This window comes from Populus nigra, chromosome 1 (genome assembly GCF_951802175.1).
Source record: "Populus nigra chromosome 1, ddPopNigr1.1, whole genome shotgun sequence".
NCBI classification, from domain to species: Eukaryota; Viridiplantae; Streptophyta; class Magnoliopsida; order Malpighiales; family Salicaceae; genus Populus; species Populus nigra.
The window spans coordinates 44,802,132-44,828,427 of record NC_084852.1 but is presented as its reverse complement, the minus strand read 5'-3'; the positions used below and the strand labels follow the sequence as shown (position 1 = coordinate 44,828,427).

Below are 26,296 nucleotides of genomic sequence, written 5' to 3'. Positions count from 1 at the left end.
CAATCTCCATTAATCTCAAATAAATTGATATGCTATTGTGCAGGACTGTTGCTCCATTACATCAGAGAAATTGCGTTGGAAACTTCTTGCTTTGGTTTTGTAGTGTGGTGGCCTGTTGTGCTGGACTGTTCCTCTAGAACAATGGAAGAAAATTATGTCTCCCGACTCTTTAGAAAATGGAGCAGGATTCTGGACTTCCCATTGAGATTACATCTCATGATTTCGTCCAAACTAGTCTGTGTCTAACCCCAATATCCTGTTTGGAAACGTAATATAAATAACAATCTTTTAAATTTTAAATATGTTTTTTTAAAATAAAATTTTTTATATTTATTTTCTAATTGTTTTGATGCACTATATTAAAAATTATTTATAAAAAATAAAAAAATTAATATATTTTTAAATAAAAAATATTTGAATGAGTATTGATACTACAATTTTAAATATACTGTAGAACAATTTTCTTTGCGGGGACTTCAATTGGATATCTAGTTTTGCTCTCGATCCATAACCCACGAAAGGTTGACAATGAAGATAAGGGATAAAAAATAAAGTCTAATAATAGTTGGGACATCGGATCCCATTCTTGAAAACTATTTGATGAAGAACAAGAACATGTCATGTCTTATTTTTATCAAACTGAAAATTAGATTTTTTTAGAAAGTAAATTCTTTAAAAGTAAATTATTTTTTGATGGTTGATGGTGTAATAGAAAATAAATTGAAAAATATTTTCCAGTGTTTGGTGGTGTCATGAAAAATAAACTGGAAAATAACTTATTAATGTTTTATTTTTCTCAAGTTTATTAAAATAATGAGGAACAAATCTTACAAATTAAAAAGTTGAATGAAAATGAAATTGAAAAAAATATAATTTCATAAATTATCTCAAATAAAATAAATAATGATCAAAATAATAGAGATCAAATCTAAAAAATAAAAAAATTGAAAGATGAAGAAATTAAAATAATAATAATTAACATTTTATAAATTATTTCAAATAAAATAAGTTACAATCAAAAGAATGAGGATCAAATTTGATAGATAAAAAATTTCAATTAAAAAATGATAAGGAAAAAACAAATAACAATTATAAAAATGAGGACCAAATTTGATATAATTAGCAAATAATATGACATTTCTAAATTTTTCACAACTTTCAAAAAGTGTTTTCCGCTTAAAATAAAAGAAAAACACTTTTCTGGAAATCAAACCAAATTTTTCTTTGACTGGAAAGTGTTTTTCATTTACCGGAAATTGTTTTCCATTAATCAACTTTTCTAATAATAAACATATACAGAAAAGTTTGAAAAATAATTTTTTAGAAACCACTTTTCAAAAACACAAATGCAACCAAGATAACTTCTTAATATCTTTTTTTTTCTTGTGTAGTCAGATAGAAAGTGTTCACTTAACATACATGTCAGTGTGTTTTTTTTTTGTTAGTGTTGTGCATCGTATAACATTTATATTTGGTACACAAAACTCCATCGATTATTAAAATGAAAAGCTAAAATATATGAGAAAAATCATTCTATATATATCTTTGTTTATATTATAGATTGTAGTAATAAAATAATGATTTTGCCTTTTTTATTCTTCTTTTATATTTGATGCTTTTTTATGATTTTTTTTCTTTGGCTAGTTTTTTAATTTGATATTTTTTTTAATTTTATTATTTAACATTAAATTAATTGACAATTAAGATTTTTAATTGAATCCGTGTTTTCAATTTCATAGGATGCAAATATAGAATATTAACTTAGATTTAAAAGATTCATCTGGATCAATTAGTATGGGTTTAAATAGTTAATTTACCCTTTATTCTTTTTTTTTTCTCACAATGGCTTTCATACTCTTCATTTTTCAATGATTATGGATTGGTTGTTTTTTAATTGATCAAAGTTGTTGTTGTTTTTTTATTTTTAATTTTTGCAAAGTTAGGTAGCTATAATGCTTATAAATGCAACACAACACTTAGCTTGGGTCCAAGTTTTTTTAATAAAAAAATCACTTTAAAAGCTTAACTTCAGGGGCTTCATAATCATTTCATAAGCAATTTGATATTTTACTTAATGTCAATAATAATGAAAAAGCTATTTTTTTTTTCTGATTTCATCTATTAATGTTTAATTGGTTTCGAGATAGACTTTGTGAATGATTTTTTTTTGTTTTGTTTTCTTTAGGGTTATTATAGTTTCGAACAAATATCTATTTTATAATTGATGCTCGATTTTACGTGCATTTAATTTTTATCATATAATTAAGTAAATTTTTAAAAAAATTATTAAACCCGGTTAAATTCATGAACCGAGTCATGTGACCGGAGTCATCCAATATGTTATCGTCTCAATACTTTTAAAAAAATCTTCTTGTTTTTTTATAAGTTGATCCATGCTTTTATCGATCATTTAAATTTCCTCTGAACCCATTAAATTAACTAATTCACATTGAGTTAGCTCTTATATGATTTGGTTGAAACCAAAGAGTTTCAAGATTAACCTATTTGCTCAAGTTTAATAATGCTGCCAAAGAATCCCCATGTTCTTAGTGTTTTTTTTTACGTTTTAAAAAAATTGATCCAGTCCATGATAGAGCATCGACCAATGGACTAGTTATTAAGTAAAACACTAAAAGTGTGGGGGATTCACAATACATGATTGAATTGTGATCTCCTCACAAAATTTTTTTTTTATTCTTTTTTTTTATTTAGCCTTTATATGACCAAATTATAGGTCAATTTAGGTTAGTTTATCTGGAGAATATGAGATTGAAAGGCATAAGATTGAGTAAAAAAAGCGAAGAAAATAAGTGATTTTTTAAAACTTTGATGAAAAATATCCATTTTGCCCTAGAAAAACAAAACCAAATAAACATATTATTGGGGGTAATTCAATAACTTCTTGATAATCCATTTGTCATCACCAAATTTAAAAGAGGCAATTATGTCATTTTGCTATTATAATGCATAATAAAATTATCATTCTTCCTTAAGGTTCAAAATTTTGTACATCTTATAGGAACTTTTACATATTTTTTTGTTTTCTAAGAAAAAACAAATTGACTTTCATGCCCCTACAAGTTCAATTTTCTATACCACACGTTTCAGGGGGCATTTTTGTATTTGCACTTGTTTTTTTTACTATTATTAGGTTGAATTAGGGACAATTTTATAATTTAATATATACAAATATTATTAAAAAAAGTTTTTAATGCATGTGTTACACGTGTCAGTATGTTGATGGCATGTGCGAGCCTTTTCGATGACCAAATGACACCTTCCACAATGACATCAAGACCGTCTCAGCGCCACCTCTGTGGTGAGGCGATACATGTGGCCAACTGTCATTTAATTTGGCATTGATAACTTTTTTTTTTCATTCTTTTCTCTCTTTTTCCTGATTTACCCGCATATCCCTTCAAATTTTCAAAGCAGTCGTTCAATTTATTATTCCTTTAGATTTGGTAATTGTTTTTTTATCACTGTTTCTTTTATTTGGAATAATTTATAAAATTAATTTTTTTTTAATTTTATCCCCTTTATTTTTTTCATCTTTCAAATTTGGTTTCTATTATTTTGATTACTATTTGTTTATTTGAGATATTTTTTAAAATTGATTGTTTTACAATTCCATCCTTCATAAGCCTTTTCCTATCAAATTTGATTCTTATTCTTTTGATTTTTCTTTTTTTCACTTCGGTAAATTTTTTAAATTGATTTTTTTCTGTTCAATCCTTCAACATTAAATTAGTTTGGAATTGAACTTATTAATTGAGTCTGAATCTAGGATTTCACGAGTTGCTAGTTTTAGAGATTAACCCAAGTCTACAAGGTTTGTCCGGGTTGCTTTGGTTTCTTTTTTAAGCTCATGTTTTTTCAATTTTAAATTTCATCATTTATTCAACTAGAGATTGGGCTATGTTATTTTTTTATTTTATTTCTATATTTCACTAATTTTGAAAATGACCCGGATTATCTTATTTTTTAAAAAATTTACTTTGATAAATTTTTTAAATTGATTTTTTTATTTTATCATTCAACATTAAATTGGTTTTTATTTTATTTTTAGTTTTTTTCATTCAACATTGGGTTATTTTATAGTTGAGCTTCACAGTTTTATACAATTTAGTTTTGTTGATGACTTTTTTTTTTTTTACATTTTATTGGCAAGGATAATTATTTGATTAAATAAAAAACTTATTCTATAAAACTGAGTTATTAAATATAATTTAATATATAGCCTATATTGTAACATCAAATATCTTAATCTTAACTATTTCTTGATTAAATATTAAATTAATTAATTAGATATGCGTATTTGATTAAGTATTTTGATTTATAATTGCAAACTTTTTTTATATCCAAAAAGAATTGAGAAAAGCCTGTATATTCATTTTTTTTTAATAAAAGAATAACTAAACTCACAGTAAAGCACAAGTTAATTATTAAATTCAAGAAAATAAAATAGGATTAACATTGACTTTTCATTTATTATTTATCGTGACTCATATTATTATTCATTTATTGTTCATGACTTGTTTTATTAATCATTACATCTTCATGTATTTTATAGATTTGAAGTTTTTTATCATATTTTAAAATTTGATTGGATTCCACTCTAATAATTTATAATAAAAAAAAATAATTAAAACAAAAAAAACCAAACTAAAACATGTGTGAAAATCACATAGTCAATTTCATTATTCGTTATGACTCAAATTACTATTTATTTATTGTTCATGACTTTGTTTTTATCTTGATCATCAAATTTTTTTCTAATTGCATTAGTTTTAGCTAGGTTTTGACCTAGCAAGCTCAGATACATGTAATTTTTTTTTAAGTTGAACCTAAATTTTTTTATATTTTATATTTTTATTTTTTAAAAGAACAGCAAAAATAAGTTAAATTGATGTTTCAATTATCATTTTATTTTATCATGGTTCTCTAACAATATTATAGCTTTTGTTACCAAAATGAAAACAAAATGCATGAATTAGAAAAGACATTTCACAGAACAAACACATTTTTTTCTAATAGTTTAGTTCATTGTATTTTTTATAAATATTTATTTTTATAATCATCTAATTAAATAAAATATGAATTCTATAAAACAAAATTATTAAATTTAACGGACGCACTCGTCAGCATGCATGCACTCATCAATTCAGTTGAATAATGGTAGGTCAGCTCCTCCGTTGAAGGGTTTCAAACGTGGCATAATCCAATAACATGGTTGACGTGTCACCATTTTAACCCACCAGCCTTGAACAAGTCTTTCGTGACAGCGCGCAGGCAACAGCGCCCCAATTTTAAATTTTTGTAACTTCAGGTTTCTTATCAATGTAGACATTGAATATTCCTTACTTTCACCGTCTTACTTCTTTAACAAGAATGGGTTTTAAGTAAGTCCGTGCATGCTCCTCATGATTAAAATTAAACTCCATCCCCCAACTATTTCTATCGCTTGTTTATTTTGTATTTTAAAAATATTTTTGTATTTTAAATTATTATTATTGGATATTTTTAGATATCAAAAATAAATTTGAAAAAATAAAAAAATAATATTTTAATATTTTTTAAATAAAAAACAATTCTCATTATACCATTCTTTGGATGTAACCATTCATTACGCTATAATTTTCTTACTTTATGCATAATTAACTACAATTTCATTCCTTGACTAACTACAATTTCATTCCTTGACTAACTCCATCGCTTTAATTTGGTCATATTAATAGTATGGATAAAGAAAACCCAAGAAAGTCTTCTATAAAAAAAATAAAATAAAATAAAATAAAAATTTATGGAACGAGGACTTATTTGTACTTAACACTGGTAGCTCTGCTTTTCGGCTTTTCCAGATCGATGACGTGCCGGGTTCAGATTAAAGCCATGGCTCTTGATAAGTTGATAGATTCGCATTGCATCAACCTTCTCATCTTGCAACTTCCTCCCATCGTTGTACCCCCCCTCTAATCGAAGTCGCAATCTCTCCCTCTCCCTCTCTCCCTCTCGTCCATTCTCTCTCTCCAAAAAAAAGAAAAAAAGAAATCGTAACTTCACGATCTCATTTTCTATCTACAACAACAAACAGATCTGAGATCAAAGATTCAAAGATTTTGAAGGTTCAATTTTTTTAACTGAAATTTGCAAATATTCAGATCTTGAAAAAAGAGAAAGCAAAACAACAACAAAATAAAAAACCTAAATCGAACCAATCCGTTTGCTTTTGCACTCTAGATTCTTTGAAATTTGTTGATTCTTTCTTCAAATCTTGTTTCTTGATCGTGGATTGGGTTTTACTACATGTTTAGATCCAGTTAAGGTTAACTATATTAAAAAGAAGGAAAGCCTAGATAGATAGCGATGGGTAAAAATGAGACCGCCGCCGGCGGCGGCAGTAGTGGAATAGAAGACGTTGAGGAGGGGGAAATATCGGATACAGCATCAGTGGAAGAGATCAGTGAAGAGGATTTTAATAAGCAAGAAGTTGTTATAGTGAATGAAACACCATCTTCAAACAACAGCTCACAGAAAATTTGGACGGTGAGGGATCTGTACAAGTATCAAGTGGGAGGTGGATATATGTCTGGCTTGTATAATCTTGCCTGGGCACGAGCTGTTCAAAATAAGCCATTAAATGAGCTGTTTGTTGAGGTTGAACTGGATGATAGTTCCAAGAAATCTTCTATAAATAGTAGCGAAGAAGATAAGAGAACAGTCGTGATCGGTGATAGTGGTGATGAGATGGATGTTGTTAAAGTTATTGATATTGAGAAAGAGGAGGGGGAGTTGGAGGAAGGTGAGATTGATTTGGATTCGGAGCCGGTGGTGGTGCAGAGTGAGGGAATGGTGAGTGTTGATGTCGAAAACAGGGTGAAGTCTATTCGTAAAGATTTGGAGAGTGTTAGTGTGATTGAAACTGAGAAGTAAGTGTGTTTTTGTTGCTGGAAGTTTGTGAATTTTGTAGAAATGAAGATTTTGAAATATTTGGTGAAGGTATTGGGATAATGATTATTATGATTGGATTAATTGTTTTGTTGGTTTATTTTTTGTAGGTCATTTGAGGCAGTTTGTTTGAAACTGCATAAAGTATTGGAGAGTTTGAAGGAATTGGTGGGGGGAAATGATAATAGTTTTCCCTCAAAAGATGGTCTTGTTCAATTGCTTTTTATGGCAATTAGAGTAGTTAATTCGGTGAGGCACTTAAAGAATACTTTTTTTACTCAATTTCATTCTTCAAAGAGTATTTATCGATAAAAATTCTGGTCTAAAGCAGTTCTATTTAATGTTCTGTTGTAATGCTGCTGGAAACTTTGTGGAGACTGAATCGTTGCTCATTGCAGGTTTTTTGCTCGATGAATAAAAAATTAAAGGAGCAGAATAAGGGCGTTTTCTCAAGGTTTGGATTTTGTCATGTTCGTTATTTTGTTTCATTAGATTTTTCATACTCAAATTGTTTAGGTATCTCATCATTGCATCTTCTGTTTACAGGTTTTTTTCCCTTCTAAACAGCCACTATCCTCCTTTTTTCTCTTCTGGGCAGAACAAAGAGGTGTGTGGTTTGTAACTTCGACTTTAGAATTCATAGTCTATATTTTCCTTGTATGTGGCTTGCTGTTATTTCTCCGAGGCAACTAAAAAATGTGTCTATTTCACAGATAGAGCTCATGGTTTCCTCAACGGGTTCTTATTATATTTTATCTAGTTCAAGAACGGGTGAAGATAGAGAAACACAGGTTTCTGGTGAAGTGAATGAGAATCATAACGATTCTTTAGCGAAAACTGCAGGTTATGATTTGACAACTATGAATGAAAAGTTACCTGCTGCTGAAACTTTTGTTCAGAATAAGCCAAACAAGTCAATAGAAGCTCCTAAACCACCAGGTGTACCTAGTTTTAAGAGTAGGGGAGTTTTGCTTCCTTTGCTTGACCTCAAAAAATATCATGACGAAGACAGTCTTCCTTCACCAACACAGGAAACGACACCTTTCCCTGTTCAAACACTATTGGCTATTGGGGATGGAATGGTTAGTTCTGGGTTGCCTGTGCCTAAGGTGGCACCTGTTGCTGAAGAGCCTAGAATGCATCCCTATGAAACTGATGCACTCAAAGCTGTTTCCAGCTATCAACAAAAATTCAATCGTAATTCGTTTTTCACAAATGAACTTCCAAGCCCAACACCTTCGGAAGAATCAGGCAATGGGGATGGTGATACTGCTGGGGAAGTTTCTAGTTCATCGACTGTTGTTAACTACAGAACTGTAAATCCACCTGTTTCAGACCAAAAAAATGCTTCTCCACCACCACCACCACCACCACCACCTCCACTTTCCCACCCTGACAGTTCTAATATTCATGGAGTTGTACCCACTAGGAATTCTGCACCAGTTAGTTCTGGGCCTAGTTCAACCATCAAAGCATCTGCAAAGAGCAGGGACCCTAGGCTTAGATATGTTAATATTGATGCCAGTGCATTGGACCACAACCAGCGAGCCTTGCCCATGGTTAATAACCTACCTAGAGTGGAGCCTGCTGGAGCAATAGTGGGTTTGAAGAAACAGAAGATAGAGGAGGATGTTCTGGATGGTCCCTCATTGAAAAGGCAAAGAAATTCGTTTGATAATTATGGTGCTGTAAGGGATATTGAAAGTATGACTGGAACTGGTGGCTGGTTAGAGGACACTGATATGGCTGAACCTCAAACCGTGAACAAAAATCAATGGGCAGAGAATGTAGAACCTGGTCAAAGAATAAATAATGGATTTGTATGTCCTTCCGGCAGTGTTAAGTCCAATGTGAATGGTAGTGGAAATGCGCAGTCCCCATTTATGGGAATCAGCAACATTACTGGAAGTGAACAGGCACAAGTTACAAGTACTGCTACAACGTCCCTACCTGATTTATTGAAAGACATCGCTGTGAATCCAACAATGTTGATAAATATACTTAAAATGGGACAGCAACAGAGATTAGCATTAGATGGACAGCAGACACTTTCTGATCCTGCAAAAAGTACATCACATCCTCCAATTTCCAACTCAGTACTGGGAGCAATTCCTACAGTGAATGTTGCTTCCTCACAGCCCTCTGGGATTTTGCCAAGACCTGCAGGAACTCCAGTTCCTTCTCAAATAGCCACATCAGTAAGTACTAATTGTCTGTAATTTTTTAGCATCCTGAAATGACAATTATTGCTCGTAAGAATGTGCTTAGTTAGGAATGAAGTTTAGTTGAGTTGAAGCACATGCATCTTTGGAGAATTATATGCGCCTAGTGCCTATGCAGTTGGATTTGTTTGATCTTGAAATTAATGGTTTTTGTAGTTTTATATTATATTCTGTATTTGTTTGGTGCTGGAATCGCAAGTACAAAAATTTTGATTTTAAGGATGGCCTTGGTTGCTTTTCTTTCTCTGGGATAATGCAATAAGTAAATAAAATGGAACCTTATGTGATTAGTGTTAAACAGTTAAAAAAGATTTCCAAAATATCTCTTTCTCAGTATGTTGAAGGCTTCTTAATTATATATGGACTTCGACCCTGCAGGATGAGTCAGGAAAAATTCGAATGAAACCACGAGATCCTCGTCGTTTTCTCCATAATAATTCACTCCAGAGGGCTGGGAGCATGGGATCTGAACAATTCAAAACAACAACCCTCACACCCACCACCCAGGGGACTAAAGATGATCAAAATGTGCAAAAACAAGAGGGGTTAGCGGAATTGAAGCCAACTGTGCCACCTGATATTTCCTTTACGTTTACAAAGAGCTTGGAAAATATTGCTGATATTTTATCTGTTTCTCAAGCATCGACAACTCCACCTTTCATTTCTCAGAATGTTGCATCCCAACCTACGCAAACTAAGTCGGAGAGAGTGGATGGCAAAACTGGAATTTCAATTTCTGACCAGAAAACTGGACCTCCTTCATCTCCTGAAGTTGTTGCAGCAAGTTCTCATTCACAGAACACGTGGAAAGATGTTGAGCATCTTTTTGAAGGCTATGACGACCAGCAAAAAGCTGCTATACAGAGAGAGAGGGCAAGAAGGTTGGAAGAACAGAAGAAAATGTTTGCTGCACGCAAGCTCTGCCTTGTCTTGGATCTTGATCATACTCTTCTCAACTCAGCCAAGGCAATTCTCTCTTCTTCTTGTATAAATATGGCCTTTTTCCCTATCTGGGATAACAGTTGACAATCAAGTTCTTTCATATTAATTCAGCAATTCCTCACCTTTTCAGTTTGTTGAAGTAGACCCAGTGCATGATGAGATTTTGAGAAAGAAAGAAGAACAAGATCGTGAAAAGCCATACAGACATATCTTTCGCATTCCTCATATGGGGATGTGGACAAAACTGCGGCCTGGGATCTGGAATTTTTTAGAAAAGGTAATTTTAGTCAGGTTTTGAATTTGATTTAGTGCTTGATTTGTATTTTAGGCAACTAATGCAATTTTTTTCCTGCAATTAGGCTAGTAAACTGTTTGAACTGCATCTATACACAATGGGAAACAATTTATATGCTACAGAGATGGCAAAAGTGCTTGATCCAAAAGGGGTTTTGTTTGCTGGACGAGTTATCTCCAGAGGTGATGATGGAGATCCTTTTGATGGTGATGAGAGGGTTCCCAAGAGCAAGGATCTTGAAGGGGTGTTAGGTATGGAGTCGGGTGTTGTTATCATAGACGATTCAGTGAGAGTCTGGCCCCATAACAAATTGAACTTGATAGTTGTAGAAAGGCAAGTATTTTGTGTCCCATTGTAGACCATCATTTCTATGAAGGCATTTATTTCTATTGGTTACATCATCTTTTCTCCCATTACCCATTTACCAATCTGTGTTGCAGGTATATTTATTTCCCTTGTAGTAGACGTCAGTTTGGGCTTCCTGGTCCTTCTCTTTTGGAGATTGACCATGATGAGAGACCAGAAGATGGAACTTTGGCATGCTCTTTGGCGGTGAGGCAAAACTCGAACTATCCCTGAGATTCTTGTAAACTTTCAATCCCTTGATCATTTGTTTTTGTTTGAAATAGGTTATTGAGAAAATACATCAGAACTTTTTTACCCATCGTTCACTAGATGAAGCAGATGTTAGGAATATCCTTGCCTCAGAGCAGAGGAAGATTTTAGGTGGCTGTCGCATACTATTTAGTAGGGTGTTCCCGGTTGGTGAAGTCAACCCCCACCTTCATCCATTGTGGCAGATGGCAGAACAGTTTGGTGCTGTCTGCACCAACCAGATAGACGAACAGGTTACTCATGTTGTTGCCAATTCCCTTGGGACAGATAAGGTAATGTAACTGAGATGCCGCACCACTTTTCAGCGAAGATTGAAATCAGAATTTTATTTTTATCTGGTTTAAAAATTTTGAAAAATGCAAGGCTACTGCAGACCCTTAAAAAAAATCAAACGAAAATAGAATGGGTGATTTAAACCAGAACAGACCTGTGCATTGTTTCTCCATCACGTGTAAAATGACACTTGAAAAGGCAAAATTTTTAGCTGTTTTTTAAATCGAGGCATGATTTCAATTGTTTTGAACAGGTAAATTGGGCTCTTTCCACGGGAAGAATTGTTGTCCATCCTGGCTGGTGAGAGTTCTGTAATTTTTATTTCGTTATGCTGTTTTGCACAGTTTTTCGTGTTTGACTAATGCCTTCTCTTTTTCACCTTCAACGCTCTTAATGTTAACAGGGTGGAAGCATCGGCTTTGCTTTATCGAAGAGCAAATGAGCAAGATTTTGCCATTAAACCATAACAATCACCAACCTAACCCCATCTAGTAAAAACTAAGACCTGACAAACATGAAATCAAGATTTCTATTAAAGAGAAGTATTGCCGGGTTGTGATGGAGAAGTTTCACTCTAGACCGGAGACTGCTTGACATAGTTTTGACTTCCGGGGCATGCTAACCACCCGTTTTGTTGCTAATAACCTGAAGAGTTCAAATGGGAAATGACCGAGGGTCGTTGACCTTCATGAACTGTGGTGGCGGGGAACGTAGTCTACCCTTGGGGCCAAGCCACGAAAATTGGCTTAGCAAGTGCTTCCCCGTTTAAAAAGTCTCTTGGGTAACATGGACGATCATCGAATATAAGGTCAGGAGAGCCAAAATTTAAAATTAACAAAGAAAATGACAGCTAAAGAGTGATTAACCTGAGCAACTCTTCAGACATGCTATTGGAAGAAATCATTGACAGCTAAAAGGGGGAAGAGGGGGAACTGGAGCTGTAAGGGATTAAACGATAAATGAGGTGGTGGAAACGCGTGCTGCTAGTGCTATGTTTGTTTAGAAAGGAGATGTGTTTTTTTAACAGTTGCCGATACGAAATTCCAAGTGGGCAGTAGTTTCAGTGCCATTTAGCACATATGGCTCGTAAATCTTCCACATTTGGAGTTGGCAAGATGTGTGCGGTGCCGATGCTTGCCTTGCGGAAGCAGCCTCTACACCTTTTCCTTGTTGTTTCTTTGATTGCTTTCCAAATGCCTACTTGATGTAACTCGAGGTGAAAAAAAAAAAAGGGAGTGGTAGCCCAATGTATTATTGAAGTGCACACGGCTGATAGTAATTAAGAGCATAACAATTTAAGGTAGAAGGGTTGTGTAAAAGACAAGGATGGTGTAAAAACGTGAAAGAGAACACCCCAGTCTATGCTACTGGGATTGTTAAGCTAGGAAGGAGTGCAGATCTCGTGGCTGCAACAATTCCACGCAATCTTACCCGGAGTTGCTATAAATAAGATGGTAACCACAACTGGTGGTCAGACTTAAAAGAGGACCACAAGAACCAAGAACCAAAGGACGTTTCCTCTCTGGGCTGCTGTTACTGGTGGTGATGTTATCCCTCACGCGTTCACGTGCTACATTTTCCCTTGCTGCCTCTGATGGTGGACATGTTTTAGAGCAAACTGCCCGCAGTTGTTCGTTGTCAGGAGAATGCACTCCTTTCTCCTTCGAGGCATGCTATCTGGTTGCATAAAAACTTTCTCATCATGGCAAATTGGCAATCGCTTTCGCATTATCACTCACAAATTGCAAGTTTGAAAACGGACAGGCTATAAAACCATTAAGCAGGAATGGCAAAACTTGTGAATACTAAGAATTTTGTGTCACAATAACGATATGAATGCTCCAAGGTATCGGAACTTGCATGCCGCCCTCCTCACGAGCTGCCGGACATCTTTCATTATGATAACTCGAACTTGACTTGAAAATAAACAAATAAATCTATGAGAAATGTGGATTAGACGACATGGTTGAATTGAAAACATAAAATATTAATAATAATGCTACCGGCACACTCGAACTAATTTATCTGAGGACTTGCATGGTGTGACATTCCTTTTAAAAAAAGAAAATAAATATTACTATTATCTATGAGAATTGTGACATTTGTTATTAAGTAGATGGCATAAAGTTGTTTCTAATATCTTTAGTAATACTCAGCAGTTGAACTCAGTTTTTAGATGACTAAAAAATTAAATCTAAATGATAAAAAATTTTCTTCGTTTTAGTCTGTCTTATTGGATAGAAATATGACCACCAATCACAATGTGCCCACAAATATTTCCTTATACAATAGGTAAAACTTAAAAGGAACTAAAGGAGAAGAAGAGTTTCTTTTTCTCTTTTTCCACCCTCCAATGGACCAACTCATTGGATCAAAAGCAGTGGTTCCTTTTCTCTATTTTCTTTTGAATTGAAAATTTGAACCACTTGAAATTGTTAGTTAATATAAGCAAAACAAAAAAAAAATATGAAGTGAAAAAAAATTTAATTAAAAACAGCAACGTAAAAAAATATAAGTAAACTTGAGTTAACTTACTAATTATGCAACCATGGGCATATATGATCAGGATAATTTAATAGAAAAAAAAATATGAAGATCAATTTCTAATAAATTAAATGTTGAATGATAAAATTAAAATAAATTAATTTTAAAAAATAACAAAAAAAAGTTAAACCACGTTAACTTTTGAAACCAGTGACTTTAGTCATGAATCCAGGAACAATTTCATAGAAAATAAACCGTAAAAAATAACAAAGCAAAACTCTAAAAAATTTGATAGAAAATAAGAAAACATCAGCTTAAAGAAAGAGAAAAAAACTAAGCAAACTCGTGAAATTCTCGACCTAGATTCAATCAAGAAACTTATTTTTCAACCAATTTAATTTTGAATGATGAAATCGTAAAAACAAATATCAATCTAAAAAACTTGCAAGAGCAAAAAAGATAACAATAAAAAGAATGAAGATCAAATTTGATAGAAAAAAAAACTGAAGGATGATGAAATTGTAAAAAAAAAAAACAATCTAAAAAATGATCCAAAAGAAAACAAATAGCAATTAAAAAAATAAGAACTAAGTTTGAAAGATTAAAAAATAGTAAGGGAGGGAAATTGAAAAACATCTGTAATTTCATAGATCATTCAAAATTAAAAAAAAATAGAAATCAAAAGCACAAAGATCAAATGTGAAGGAAAAAATAATTGCAAGAGCTAGTCTAAAATTCTAAAATGGCTGACGTTAAAGTCGAGGAAGAGAGAGAGAGAGAGCGAGAGCGAGAGGCGTTTAGCCCCAAACCAAAAGCGCATTTGTTGCACACGCTGTCCTATCACTAAGGGGGCATGAGACCTTTTAAATATAGCCACGTGCTGCCTAAAGAGCATGAGTGTCGTCTCTTTGCTAGCGCATAATATTTATTATATAGTCAATTATAATAATATTTTTGAGTAACCTTCATATTAATAATAAAAACAATGTAAAATAATAACAAAAATTTCATGAGAGAGTTATGTTGAATTTGTCTTTAATGACAACATAGTAATTAACTATTATGAAAAAAAAAAGAACATAACACTATAGCTCACTGATTGAAAAGCATTATATTTTTTATTTAGGGTTAAAGCAATAATTTTTTTGTGAAAAAAATAAAATTATTAATATAACCTTGTACAAATTATTAAAAATAATTATATCAATAACAAAAAAAAAGTACATCTTACCCCAATACATAGTTTAAAGATTATTTGAGGCGGGTAAAATAATGATTTGTTACTATAGCTGGAGTATTAGTCAAGTTGAAATGTGGAGGGGGTGGGGTGGGGGGGGGGGGGGGGTGGGATGACTATTCTGCTTCCTTTTCATGGTGGTCTGCTGCTAGACATGAGCGTCCTTATCAATCCCAATGGCTTCAAGCTACTCTCTCAGGTTTTTCTCCCTATCTCTAGCCTTTCATTCATGATTCTTTTATAAATGTTATACCTGTAAATAACCTGTTACAATTACATATTTATGGCTATTAAATCTTGCTGCAAATTATATCCCTCAAAGCATAAAAACATTCATATAGCTAGGAGATACATTACTTGTCTCTCTAATGCTGTCTTTATGACTTCATCATCGACTTGGAGACATTTATAGCGCAAAAGGCTAATGAAATATGAAATTTGTAACAAAACGCAGATTTGGATAACAAGACTAAAATGTCCTAAATATCATACAAGATGATGGAGATTCATTTGCCGAGAGAGCTGAGATGTTTTATAAGAGAATACCAGAGGTTATGAACCCGGTGCATGACTTGCACAAATCCTACCGTTCTTTAGCTGAAAGTATGACCAACTTAGATATGAAAGCATTCATGTTTCCCATTTGAGATCATCATCCTCTTCGTCATTAAACTCCTCCAAACAAGTCCAGCTCTTCCAGGCCTGTAACGAAGGTAATGTTGGGAACATCAAATTGGAAGCACCAACTTCCCGCCCCGATTCATTTGCAGAAGAAAATATAGTTTTGGACAGGAAAATGAGTCAATGTCAAGTGAACAATTAATACAAGATCCTGAAGATCAATGGAGATGTTGATGGAAAGGTTAACGAAAGTGGGCTGTAAAGATCATTAATGGTATTGGATCGAATGGAAACATTGATGGTAGTGATCACAAAATGGAAAGCCTCGAAAAGGAGAAATTGCGAGATGCATTAAGGCTACAGGTCTCGGAACTTACTGGGGATAGTTTGCAGAGCAGAGTGATGACGAGAAGAGAGAAGTGATCAAACATCTTAGTGCCCAAATCAACAGGCTAATGGAAGAGAATAGGATCCTGAAGAGTTATCTTCCTAGCTAAGAGGTGGATATGAGGCTGAACACCAAATCTCATGTATCAAAGCTGAAGAGTCTCCATTGCAATGGCAAGTTCAAGGGTTAATTGGCATTTCCCACAAGTTTTGGTTGATAACGTAATGCAATCAAAGAAGAAGAAGGCTATCAGTCAAACAATGCCACCAGTTCCTTTGGCTTTTTCGAACTGGTAGCCCTTTTGTTCTTTCATTGCACTGCATTCCATTCCATTCCATCCCATCATGAAAATCAATGCCAAACTTGATCTTAATCTTGCCTCTTGTTTTCCTATTTCGTTGTAAGGAGATGCGCGCGGCTTTCCATTGGTATTCGTTGGTTTCCATTTTTCATAGAATAAAGACAGTTATTGTATACAAGAATGAATGTACTTGTAATTTCTTAATAATTATTTCCTGGCATTGGATTTTTTGGTTCAAGCAATGGATTTTATTTGACAATATCATAGAATTACTTCACCAATTTTAAGCAGGCTTTAATTCATTGGTTCTTGTGCAGAGCCGGAAAAAAAAACGACCATTATTTGAAAAGAAAAGAAAAGAAAAGAACAGCAACCATACAATTACACGTACATGAATGTTAAATGTCCTCTCGAAAAGAGAAAAAAACAAAGTGTAAGGCCCATTTTTAATATTTAATGAAATTAACCTATGAGGTAAGGTCCATTTTTTCCTCTTTAATGAAATAGACGTTTCTTCAATGCTTACAAAATCACCAGGGTATTGCAAAGTACAGACATTTTTAAACCATCAACATTTAATCTTCAAAAAAAAGGAAAAAAAACAATTTGAAAACAGCCTCTGGCATAATCCTAAAGGCACGAAATCACTACAGATCTTTCCACCAAATCACGGCAGCCAAGCTTCGTATCTTTTTGTCTTCGTAACCCACAAAATAACACCTTTTTTTTTACTAATAAAAAATAATGAAATAATAAAATAGTTGTCGATAATGGCTACAAATAACCCCGTCCCGTTTCCGTCCACGGTCCCCCCATCACATAGGACAACAGTTGAGACAAAGCCAGCATTTCTCCCCTTTTCCTCTCCACCAACACTGCATTTCTCCGCAAAAGATCTAGGCAGGCAGACCGGCCTTAAAAAAGATCAAATTTTTTGAAAATAAGATCCTTTTGTTACCCTACTCTGACTTCTATTTCTTTGTTTATTTATGGACTGGCAAAGAACTGAAAGTCCGCTCTTCACGCGCCAAGGGACCAGCGACCCCGCCTCTTCTCCGACAGCTGCTACGGTGCAAAATGCGCGTCACGGTCACCATGCGCGATCCTCTTCCGCCTCTGGATTATCCACCATCAAGCGAAACCAGAATGTGGCGGCTAAAGCGGCGGCTCAGCGGCTGGCGCAGGTCATGGCCTCTCAAACTGCTGATGACGACGGCGACGACGAAAATGACGGCGATGATCTAGGGTTTCGTTACAGTGCGCCTCCGCCTCTGTCTTTTTCGAGGAATGTTAATAGTAACAATACAAATGTTACCACTACTAGTAAAGCTTCGTCCACTGCTGCGTCTTCAAGGATCAATAGATCTCCTTCACCTGCGGTAACTTCTTTTCTTAACTGTTTTTTGGGTGAGATTTTTCACTGGAATGAAAATGTGCTTCAATTTGATTGAAATAAATTAAGAAAATGATTAGTTGGTTTTAAATGATTGAAGGAGTGATTTTATTGCTTACTGTTAAGTAGTAAATGTAGCATTTAACGGCGGGAGTTAAGACGCGAATCGTGGATGTTAGATTTATATTAATTTCATCTTTCTATAATTAGAGTCCTTTAACTAGGAAATTAAACTGAGACTTTATTTATTTCTTTTTTTTTAAATTATTATAATTTCTAATACAAGAATGCATGATGTGTAAAAATTAACTGGATTGTATGGCAATAGAATATGCTAATTGGATTTTTTTTTGGGGGGTCTGCGTTTAGTTAGCTAGGAATTTTGAAGAGCCTGGATCAGGTGGATCAACATCAGCTGGAAGGCCAGCAATGTCTCTTAGAACGGCAGCAGCACCACCACCACCAGTGCCACAGAGCAAAGGATCATTGAGGACTGCGGTTTCTTTACCGCCAATGGATCCTCCGAGAAATGGACATAGAGATGGTAAAAGGTAGAATGAATAACCTGCATTAGAGAAATAGAACATTCACATGTAGTCTGCTGTAACTGTGGATGTTCAATTCTATTGGAATTCATTTCTTTTTATCTTATTTTATTGGAAAAAAAAGAATATGAATTTCCTAGTATCTATATCAACTTTGTGATACTGGTAATTTTTTTTCACTTATTAGAATGCGATGGCTTGAAAGTTAATGTAACAATGTTTTTTGGCTTAAGGTAGAAGGTTGAAGGTCTTTTCTTAATGCAGTCTAGTCAAGCAGCATGTGATTGATGTGACATGGTTTGCCTTGCATAACCCGGTAAAGGAATACCTTGCCCTTGAGGTGTAGCTAAGAAATTTGCCTAGCCTTGGCTAGGCCAAACTTTGAAGAGGGATAGCAAACAAAATGACACATTAATTTTTACAACCAAGTTCCATCTAGCTCGAGTAATGTCTCCTTGGTACTGCAACATGCATCCCCTATCAAGACCAATGTTTAGATAAACTAATCCTTGACTGTTCAATTAAGGATGCATGGTTTATGATGTGACAATTTGGAGATGTGAATTGTCATAATTGCAGATTCTTGTCAGATGCTGTACATTTTAACTCAAAAGATACAGGAGATCAACGTGAAGCTTCTGCACTCCGTGATGAAGTATGTTAGTTTAACCAGATTCTTGCCATTTGCATTTTTCTTCTTTATGTACAACAATCAATAAGTATTCTCTTAAAGACATTATATGGATTTTATTTTATTTTTTTACGATAACGAAGACCCCATGATGAGATTAATTCTTTTGGCAGCTTGATATGCTACAAGAAGAGAATGAAAACATCTTTGAGAAGGTACAATTATTTTTATTTTTTTCCCTTTTCCAAACAAGTATATGTAGCATCGTATGGTACAATGAAACCTGTGTTTATTGTACAGCTCCGGCTTGAGGAAGAGAGATGCGAGGAAGCTGAGGCCAGAGTCAAGGAGCTTGAGAAACAGGTGCTGCTTTGTTTCCATATTGTTAGGCTATGTTTTAGAGCCTCAGCACATTGGCTTCTTTTTGTTTGACTTTCCATAAAGCTTAAGGGTGTTTAATTAACCAATTTAGGGTGCATTTGTTACAAGTTTTAAAGATGGAAATATACTGTTTCGTGAATAACTACAAGAGTTTTCCAAACATGTGCATTAAGGGCACACATGGAAGGATTTAAATTTAATTCCTGGTAAAAATGTTGATGAACAAGCGTTGATGTTGATTATGGGAGCTTGTCATTACAGAGAAAAAATGAGCTATAACTCTAAGCTTGAGGAAGCAAGGAAAAAAAAAATAGAAGGCAACTTTAACTCCCTTTGCAACCAATTCATCACTTCCTTTTCAAACAAGTTTAAATAACCCACCACCAATAAAGATTACCCTTTTTTTACCCATATAGAACCTACCGTTGAAGTAGCTCTCCTCATTCATACAGAACAGTATTTTTCTTCCTAAACCTTGCTCTTCATTCAACATTTGGATTTTTCAGGTGCTGCTTTGAATTTGAAAGCCTCACAGGTACCCCTTTTCATTCCCCCCACTCCAGTGTCATTAACATGTACACTTTGCTGCTTGTTCTGGGTTCACAGGTTGCTGCTTTTGGAGAAGGAGTATCTTTAGAAGCTAAATTGCTTAGCAGGTCAGTTGTTCTAACAACTTAGGTGGTTCTTTTATCTTTGTGAATATTCATGCAATGACATCATCTGCTGCCATCTGCAGAAAGGAAGCTGCTTTGCGGCAGAGAGAGGTAATGGGGATGGGTTCTTATGCCAGGCTTTTCAATTTAGATCATTGTGTCCCATTTACCTTACTGAGTTGGACAAACTAAGACACTTATTAGGCCATCAAATGACTGTAACTCCTATGTTTAGACTGTTCATTATTATATTTGAATTGTAGTAGGGAGGGCTTTTGTGTCCTTTTTGTTTGAGGATCATGATGGTTTTCTTGCTGTAATTAGCTTCAACAATGTAAAAAATAACCCAAGGATCATACTCGCTTTCTCTAAATGTTGTTTTGTTCTTCAGGCTGCACTAAAGGATGCAAAACAAAATAATATGGTGGACAAGGAAATTGCATCTATTCGATCTGAAGTAGAGGTAAGTATGCCATCAAGTCTTCTAAAGCCTTCCACAATATTTTCCTGGTGTTTCTAGCTTCCTAACCTATCTTATATTTCTTGCTTAATTCAGAATGCAAAAGATGAGGCAGCAGCAGTTATGCGACAGCTGCAGGGAGCTGAATCTGAAGTGAAGGCCCTTCATTCAATGACACAAAGAATGATATTGACTCAGAAAGAAATGGTTCGTAGTATAATAGATTCAAGTGGCTCCTTAATAATTGCTTAGAAGCTATTAATTGTGTATCTGCATTTCAGGAAGAGGTTGTTCTTAAGAGGTGTTGGCTTGCTCGATACTGGGGCTTAGCTGCAAAATATGGTAATCTACTGGTCAATGTTTTCTTTTTTTGATGTAGCACTGGAAATGTCCTAGTTTCTAAATTTCCTTTTTCTTTCCCGCGTGAATTATGAGGCAAATATCTGTAGGCTAATGAACTTTCTCCTCACAGTTTTCTGATGTACTATGACTTATTTTAATATACTTCGGAAAAACTATGTGCATGATGTCATTGCGAGATCCTTTTGAGATTGACAATGTGCAGTTTGTCGTTCACATCTAACTAATACACACAATTCTTCTCATATTTATAGGTATCTGTGCGGATGTTGCTGTTTCAAAGCATGAATACTGGTCATCCTTAGCACCTCTTCCATTTGAGGTGGTTGTTTCCGCTGGACAAAAGGCTAAGGAGGAATGTTGGGAAAAAGGCTAGCACTTGCTATTTGGCTTTTGAATTTACTATTGCCTTATAACTGGTTATATTTGTGGTTACAGTTTTTTTAACCTGTCCAGTGTGTTGGTTTGAACTGCTCTATTGTTTGTATCACTCTTTTTTCAGGATCTAATACTGGTAACTTTGAGTAGGTGATGAGGACAGTGAGAAGAGAAGTACCCTTGCACAAGACTTGAGCGATCTAACTGGTGAAGGAAATATCGAGAGTATGCTCTCAGTTGAAATGGGTTTGAAGGAGCTTGCTTCCTTGAAGGTTTTGTGTCATTCATCACTTGTCTTTAAACCATATGGTTCCATCTTGTGTTTAATTTTGAGTTTCAATGCAATGCAAAATAAGCTTTGTTTTTCTTTCTGCCCCCTTGTCTCTATATTTAACTGTTATCTTTGCATGATTTAGAGTTTCTGGTTTACAAAGTGTGATTGTGTTCTGATATTATATATTGCACTCCTTTCAAGGTTGAGGATGCCATTGTGCTTGCACTGGCCCAACAGCGGCGAGCAAACTCTCTTCGACTCTCCATCTCAGGTATGCTCTGGCTTGTTGACATGCTGCTGCTGCTGGCTGTGATTGTTAGATTCTATTCTTTCTATCATTGTTTATGCGATTGTATCTTTTGCTGACATGCCTTTTCTGTTGCTTTCAGACGTCAAATCGCCTGGTGATCCAAAGTATACGGAAGCATTTGGTGAGTCACTATATATGGCCGAACAAATTTTTTTATAATGTAAAAAAAGTGATAGATTAAAAAAAATCAAGCCATAGGTCATTAGTTAAATTGGCAATTTAAATATTTACGGAAGAAAAAAAAACCACACCTGAACCTATTTGGATTATTAAACTATTCAATGCTACACTAACTGAAGGAAAAAAAAGGGGGGGGAGGGTCATACTTCAAAGAAAAGAAAAACAAAGAAAACATCAACTTAAAAAAAGGAGGGGAAAACCAAATAAACCTTCCTAGTCTAATATAAAAAACCTGTAACTTGTTAAATCATGGACCTGAGTTCAATCAAGAAGTTTAAATGTCATCCAATTTATTTTTGAAGGATGGAATTGTTGAAAAAACTATTAATAAAAAAAATTGTAAAAGAAAAGGAATAGCAAAAAAAATGGGGCTAAAATCTGACACGAAAAAACTCAATGGATATGAAATCTAAAAAAAAATTACCACAAACAAAAAAAAAATTGCAATTAAAAGAATTAGGACCAAACTTGAAAGATTAAAAAATCATAGGGGGTGAAATTAAAAATCATTTGTAATATGATAGATTATTTATAGATTAAAAAATAGTAGGGGTGAAATAAAAAAAATTTATTAAGGGCCAACCTAATAGAATCAAACCAAAAAACAAATAACAAAATAAAAGTTCAAAAAATAATAAAAAATAAGATAACATCAATTTAGAAAAAAGGGAAAAAAAACAGGGCAAATTTATTAAACCTGATCTAATATCTAAAAGTCGTATCCCTTGAAAGTTTTTACCTAGATTAATCAAGAAGCATAATTTTCAACCAATTTAATTTTGAAGGATGAGATTGGTAGAAAAATATTAATAAAAAAACCTACAAAAGTAACAAAAAGAATGAGGATAAAATTTGATTAAAAAAAAAACAAGGAGGATTCAATTTAATGAAAAAAATAAAAAATAATCCCAAATAAAATAAATATCAATTAAAAGAATAAAGATCAAATTTTAAAGATTCAAAAAATCAAAGGGGTGAAATTTAAGAACATCTGTAAAAGCAAAGCAAACCCGAACAAACATTTTAAATATGGTCAAATCTCAAAAAGGTCGCAACCTATGAAACCCTGAATCCGAGTCCTATCAAGAAGTTTATTATAAGCCAATTTAAAAATATAAATTTTAAAAACTTGTCAAAACAAAACAAAAAAAACAAAAAAAGCCTTGAGCGAACCTAGCAGCCAGCCCGGATCAACAAATCAAACACATGACTAGGACATGAAATTAGGATGATCCTATAAATAGGAAAGCGAAAAAAATGCTTTAAAAAAAGACAGAAATCGACTCGAGCTAATCCTTTAGATTTATTACCTTGATCATGAGATCAAGGTGACCCTATTAAAGGAAAACCCGAAAATACAAAGAAGCAAGATTCTTAATCAAACAAATATTGAAATTAAATGTTTAGGGATGAAATTATAAAAAACAAATCCGTTAAGAAAAGATTAAAAAATAGCATTTAAAAGAATTAGAACCAAATTTGACATAAAGATTAAATGAAAATAAATTCCTAGGGGTGGAATAAAAAACAAATCAATCAAGAAAATGATTCAAAACAAAACAAATAGCAATTAAAAGAATGAGGATCAAATTGAAAACAAATCCAAAAAAATTAAATGATCAGGGATGAATCGAAAATAAAATCAAATAAGAAATAATCAATGTAAATAAAACAATTGCAAATAAGAGAAGAGGGATTGAATCACAAGAAAAAATAAATTGAAGGGTTGGTATGATTTTTTGCATGGCCAACACGCAATTTGAGGAAGAAAGAGAATGAAAAGAAAGAAAAGAAAAGCAATTTCGGGTCAAACCACTATACTCGCGCCACCTAGAGAGGAAGAGGACACTGAGATGAATGAAATGATGTGGTGGAATCATATTTACAACTACCAGAGCTAGTCGCACATGCCGCCAAAAGGCGGCGGAGCGGTTGAAACGTGTGAAGCACACATCAACAACATTTTTGTTTTTTTTTATTTTTACAAAACTGAAAATGCTCTTAGGACTAAACAATAATAACAAACAAACTATGATGAAATTATAAGCAAGCCACTGAAACCAAGGCTAAAAAATTCGAGTGGTAAAGGTAAAATAATAATTATATTGTTCTATCAAATATGAAAATAAAATATAAAAGTGTTTGTGTAGAAGGCATTGAATTATTTTATTCAAGGGTTACATTAGTAATTGTACTATGCATTAAAAAACACACTTACCAAAATAATCTCGCACAATCCTCAAAAGACATTTTATGTTATGGTGAAAGGATCACCTTACCCTCCAAGCAAAGGCAAAAGATAAAATGATTAAGGGGTAAAATAGTAATTATACTATTGTAAGGAATAGTATTTTGTTTTGGGGCACTCTCCATGATGATTAGTTTTGTGGATAAAATTTGGGCCACTTTATACATTCGCCTTATAATTTACTTGGCTGAAATAAGTAGGACCACTGCTATCATTCTCACTTAAAGTTGATGAGCATTGCCTATCATATGCTGTTGTGATCACAGTTGTATATAATTAAAATCCATCTTTTTTCTTTGCAGAATTGAGTCCGGAGGAGTCTGAAGATGTTCTTTTCAAGGAGGTCTGGCTTAATTTATTGTTTAACCACTGCTGTATCTAATTTATTTTCTAGAATTTTATAATCTTTATTTGGTGGATGAACATGGTGAAATATGCAAGTTTCCAATTTTTCTGCAAATTTTTTTCGTTTCTGGATGTGCAATTAAGCATTTTTGGCGGATTGCTGTTGTCACTGGCCTATTTTGTATAAAGTGTTATATTATAGACTTTGGTATGTGTTTGAAAATCTCAATTTATGATCAACATTCTTCAAGTGAACTGATCACTTTCAGACTTGTAGAGAGAATTGAATGGTATCCGTGTGCCTTATTGAAATCTTAATAATTAAGCAAGGGAATTTCCTTATTCTTTCGTATTTGTACCTTTTTCCTTTCCTGTGAAAAATACTACCTGTGAATAGCCCATAATATCTAGTCATTGACAGGTTAAAAAATTAGTAGTTTCTGCTCTGTAATCTTTATGTTGTGCTGATTTTGATTAAGTTGAAACATATTTAACTTGTGTAGGCGTGGCTTACATATTTTTGGAGAAGAGCCAAAGCCCATGGTATAGAGGAGGACACTGCAAAAGAACGATTTCAATTTTGGATTAGCCGCAGTGCACACTCACCAAGTTCACATGATGCTGTTGATGGTACGCTTCCCTCGTCCTTGATAATTTGTTGCTCACATGTAGCTGATACACAGTTTTATAATAAAGCATAGAGAGAAGATTGTATTACTGTGACACTGTTACTGGAGTCACTACTCGCTAGAAGCCATTGTAAAAATACCCACTGCCAAATCCTTTCAATTGTCCATATCATTGCGTTGGTACCTTGATCTCATGAATGATCACTTATCTTGAGTATTCATCTCAGTTGAGCAAGGCCTGACGGAGCTCAGGAAGTTGGGAATAGAGCATAGATTGTGGGAAGCATCTCGCAAAGAAATCGATCAGGACTCTTAACACAAATCTTATGGGCAACTTGGGGGCTCTGGTTGACGATGATTGTTCCAGGAAATCTCACGCTATCAAGTTTCTTCGTGATTCATTTTACTGAATTCTTCTATTTGTTGGAGAATTTACCTATGTTGCTTGGCACTGGTCCGCACCAGTCATCTGATATATAAAGTAGGCTCATTTCTTTAGATACATGTTATATATACACATGCATCTACATATAGGTATGTTAATTACATGAAGTTAAATACAGTCTAGGTCAAATTGTAGCAAGCTTGCCATGGAAGGAAATAGCTAAGTTGGTTTTGATTTCTCATTTTCTAAGAACAAGAGTAATAGCTAAGTTAGCAATGCTTGGACGAATGCCTGTCTGCGGTGGGTCTGGAATAGTTTTGCTGGATTCTGGCTCAAAAGCCGACCATTTAAGAGACAAAAGTTGTAAGAAATTTGAGCAGGAGGTGATAAACTAGGGTGAAGCTACGCTGTTTAGTTTGGGGACAGGGTTTCTCATGGGGTTTTTAACGGGCGGTTGAGGTGCTGTTTATGTCCAAGGGGACCCGTGTATAGTTCGAAGTTTAAGATGAGTGGGTTGGGGTTCAACTTCTTAAAAGTTTGAGGGGTTATTTGTTTTGTGTCATCTTGACAGTGAAAATTGAAAAAAAAAATTAACTCGTGTGTTATTTTCCTGTCAAAATTTGATACTAACATCAATCTTGAAGATTAAGAAAACACAAAGCGCACTTGAGGGCCTAGCTGCTGTGGTCAATCGTGTGACTTGTTCCGTCCCCGTCTCGGGTTCGACCCTCTATGTGCACGCCTGTCACCCCCGCGGTGCCTAACCTGCCCCTGAGCTTGCAGGATGTTCAGTGGGCT

The 26,296-nt window shown here is 34.0% G+C and overlaps 2 protein-coding genes across 2 annotated transcripts; both read left to right on the top strand.

The window, feature by feature from the left end:
- The first annotated feature begins 5,909 nt into the window (after positions 1-5,909).
- On the top strand, positions 5,910-12,601 carry LOC133680774 (RNA polymerase II C-terminal domain phosphatase-like 3). The gene is made up of 12 exons (XM_062103757.1): positions 5,910-6,929; positions 7,059-7,197; positions 7,347-7,402; positions 7,495-7,555; positions 7,662-9,146; positions 9,549-10,136; positions 10,243-10,389; positions 10,472-10,740; positions 10,848-10,959; positions 11,037-11,294; positions 11,549-11,595; positions 11,699-12,601. The coding sequence occupies exons 1-12, from the start codon at positions 6,367-6,369 to the stop codon at positions 11,760-11,762; spliced, it is 3,789 nt and encodes a 1,262-aa protein (XP_061959741.1). The 5' UTR covers positions 5,910-6,366; the 3' UTR covers positions 11,763-12,601.
- A 4,542-nt stretch (positions 12,602-17,143) lies between these two features.
- On the top strand, positions 17,144-25,739 carry LOC133680772 (coiled-coil domain-containing protein SCD2-like). The gene is made up of 17 exons (XM_062103755.1): positions 17,144-17,705; positions 18,089-18,270; positions 18,844-18,919; positions 19,069-19,110; positions 19,196-19,258; positions 19,883-19,932; positions 20,013-20,040; positions 20,321-20,392; positions 20,486-20,596; positions 20,671-20,731; positions 21,004-21,120; positions 21,278-21,399; positions 21,603-21,672; positions 21,791-21,832; positions 24,442-24,482; positions 24,988-25,114; positions 25,341-25,739. Exons 1-17 carry the CDS (start codon positions 17,316-17,318, stop codon positions 25,427-25,429), a joined length of 1,683 nt encoding a protein of 560 aa, XP_061959739.1. The 5' UTR covers positions 17,144-17,315; the 3' UTR covers positions 25,430-25,739.
- The last annotated feature ends 557 nt before the right edge of the window (positions 25,740-26,296 follow it).

Excerpts from the sequence above, each read along its gene's own strand:
- LOC133680772 (XM_062103755.1), top strand. The coding sequence starts at position 17,316 with ATGGACTGGCAAAGAACTGAAAGTCCGCTCTTCACGCGCCAAGGGACC. Across the intron at positions 17,706-18,088 it reads ATAGATCTCCTTCACCTGCG|TTAGCTAGGAATTTTGAAGA; the intron begins GTAACTTCTTTT and ends GTCTGCGTTTAG. Across the intron at positions 20,732-21,003 it reads GGGCTTAGCTGCAAAATATG|GTATCTGTGCGGATGTTGCT; the intron begins GTAATCTACTGG and ends TCATATTTATAG.
- LOC133680774 (XM_062103757.1), top strand. The coding sequence starts at position 6,367 with ATGGGTAAAAATGAGACCGCCGCCGGCGGCGGCAGTAGTGGAATAGAA. Across the intron at positions 7,198-7,346 it reads CAATTAGAGTAGTTAATTCG|GTTTTTTGCTCGATGAATAA; the intron begins GTGAGGCACTTA and ends TGCTCATTGCAG. Across the intron at positions 11,596-11,698 it reads ATTGTTGTCCATCCTGGCTG|GGTGGAAGCATCGGCTTTGC; the intron begins GTGAGAGTTCTG and ends TAATGTTAACAG.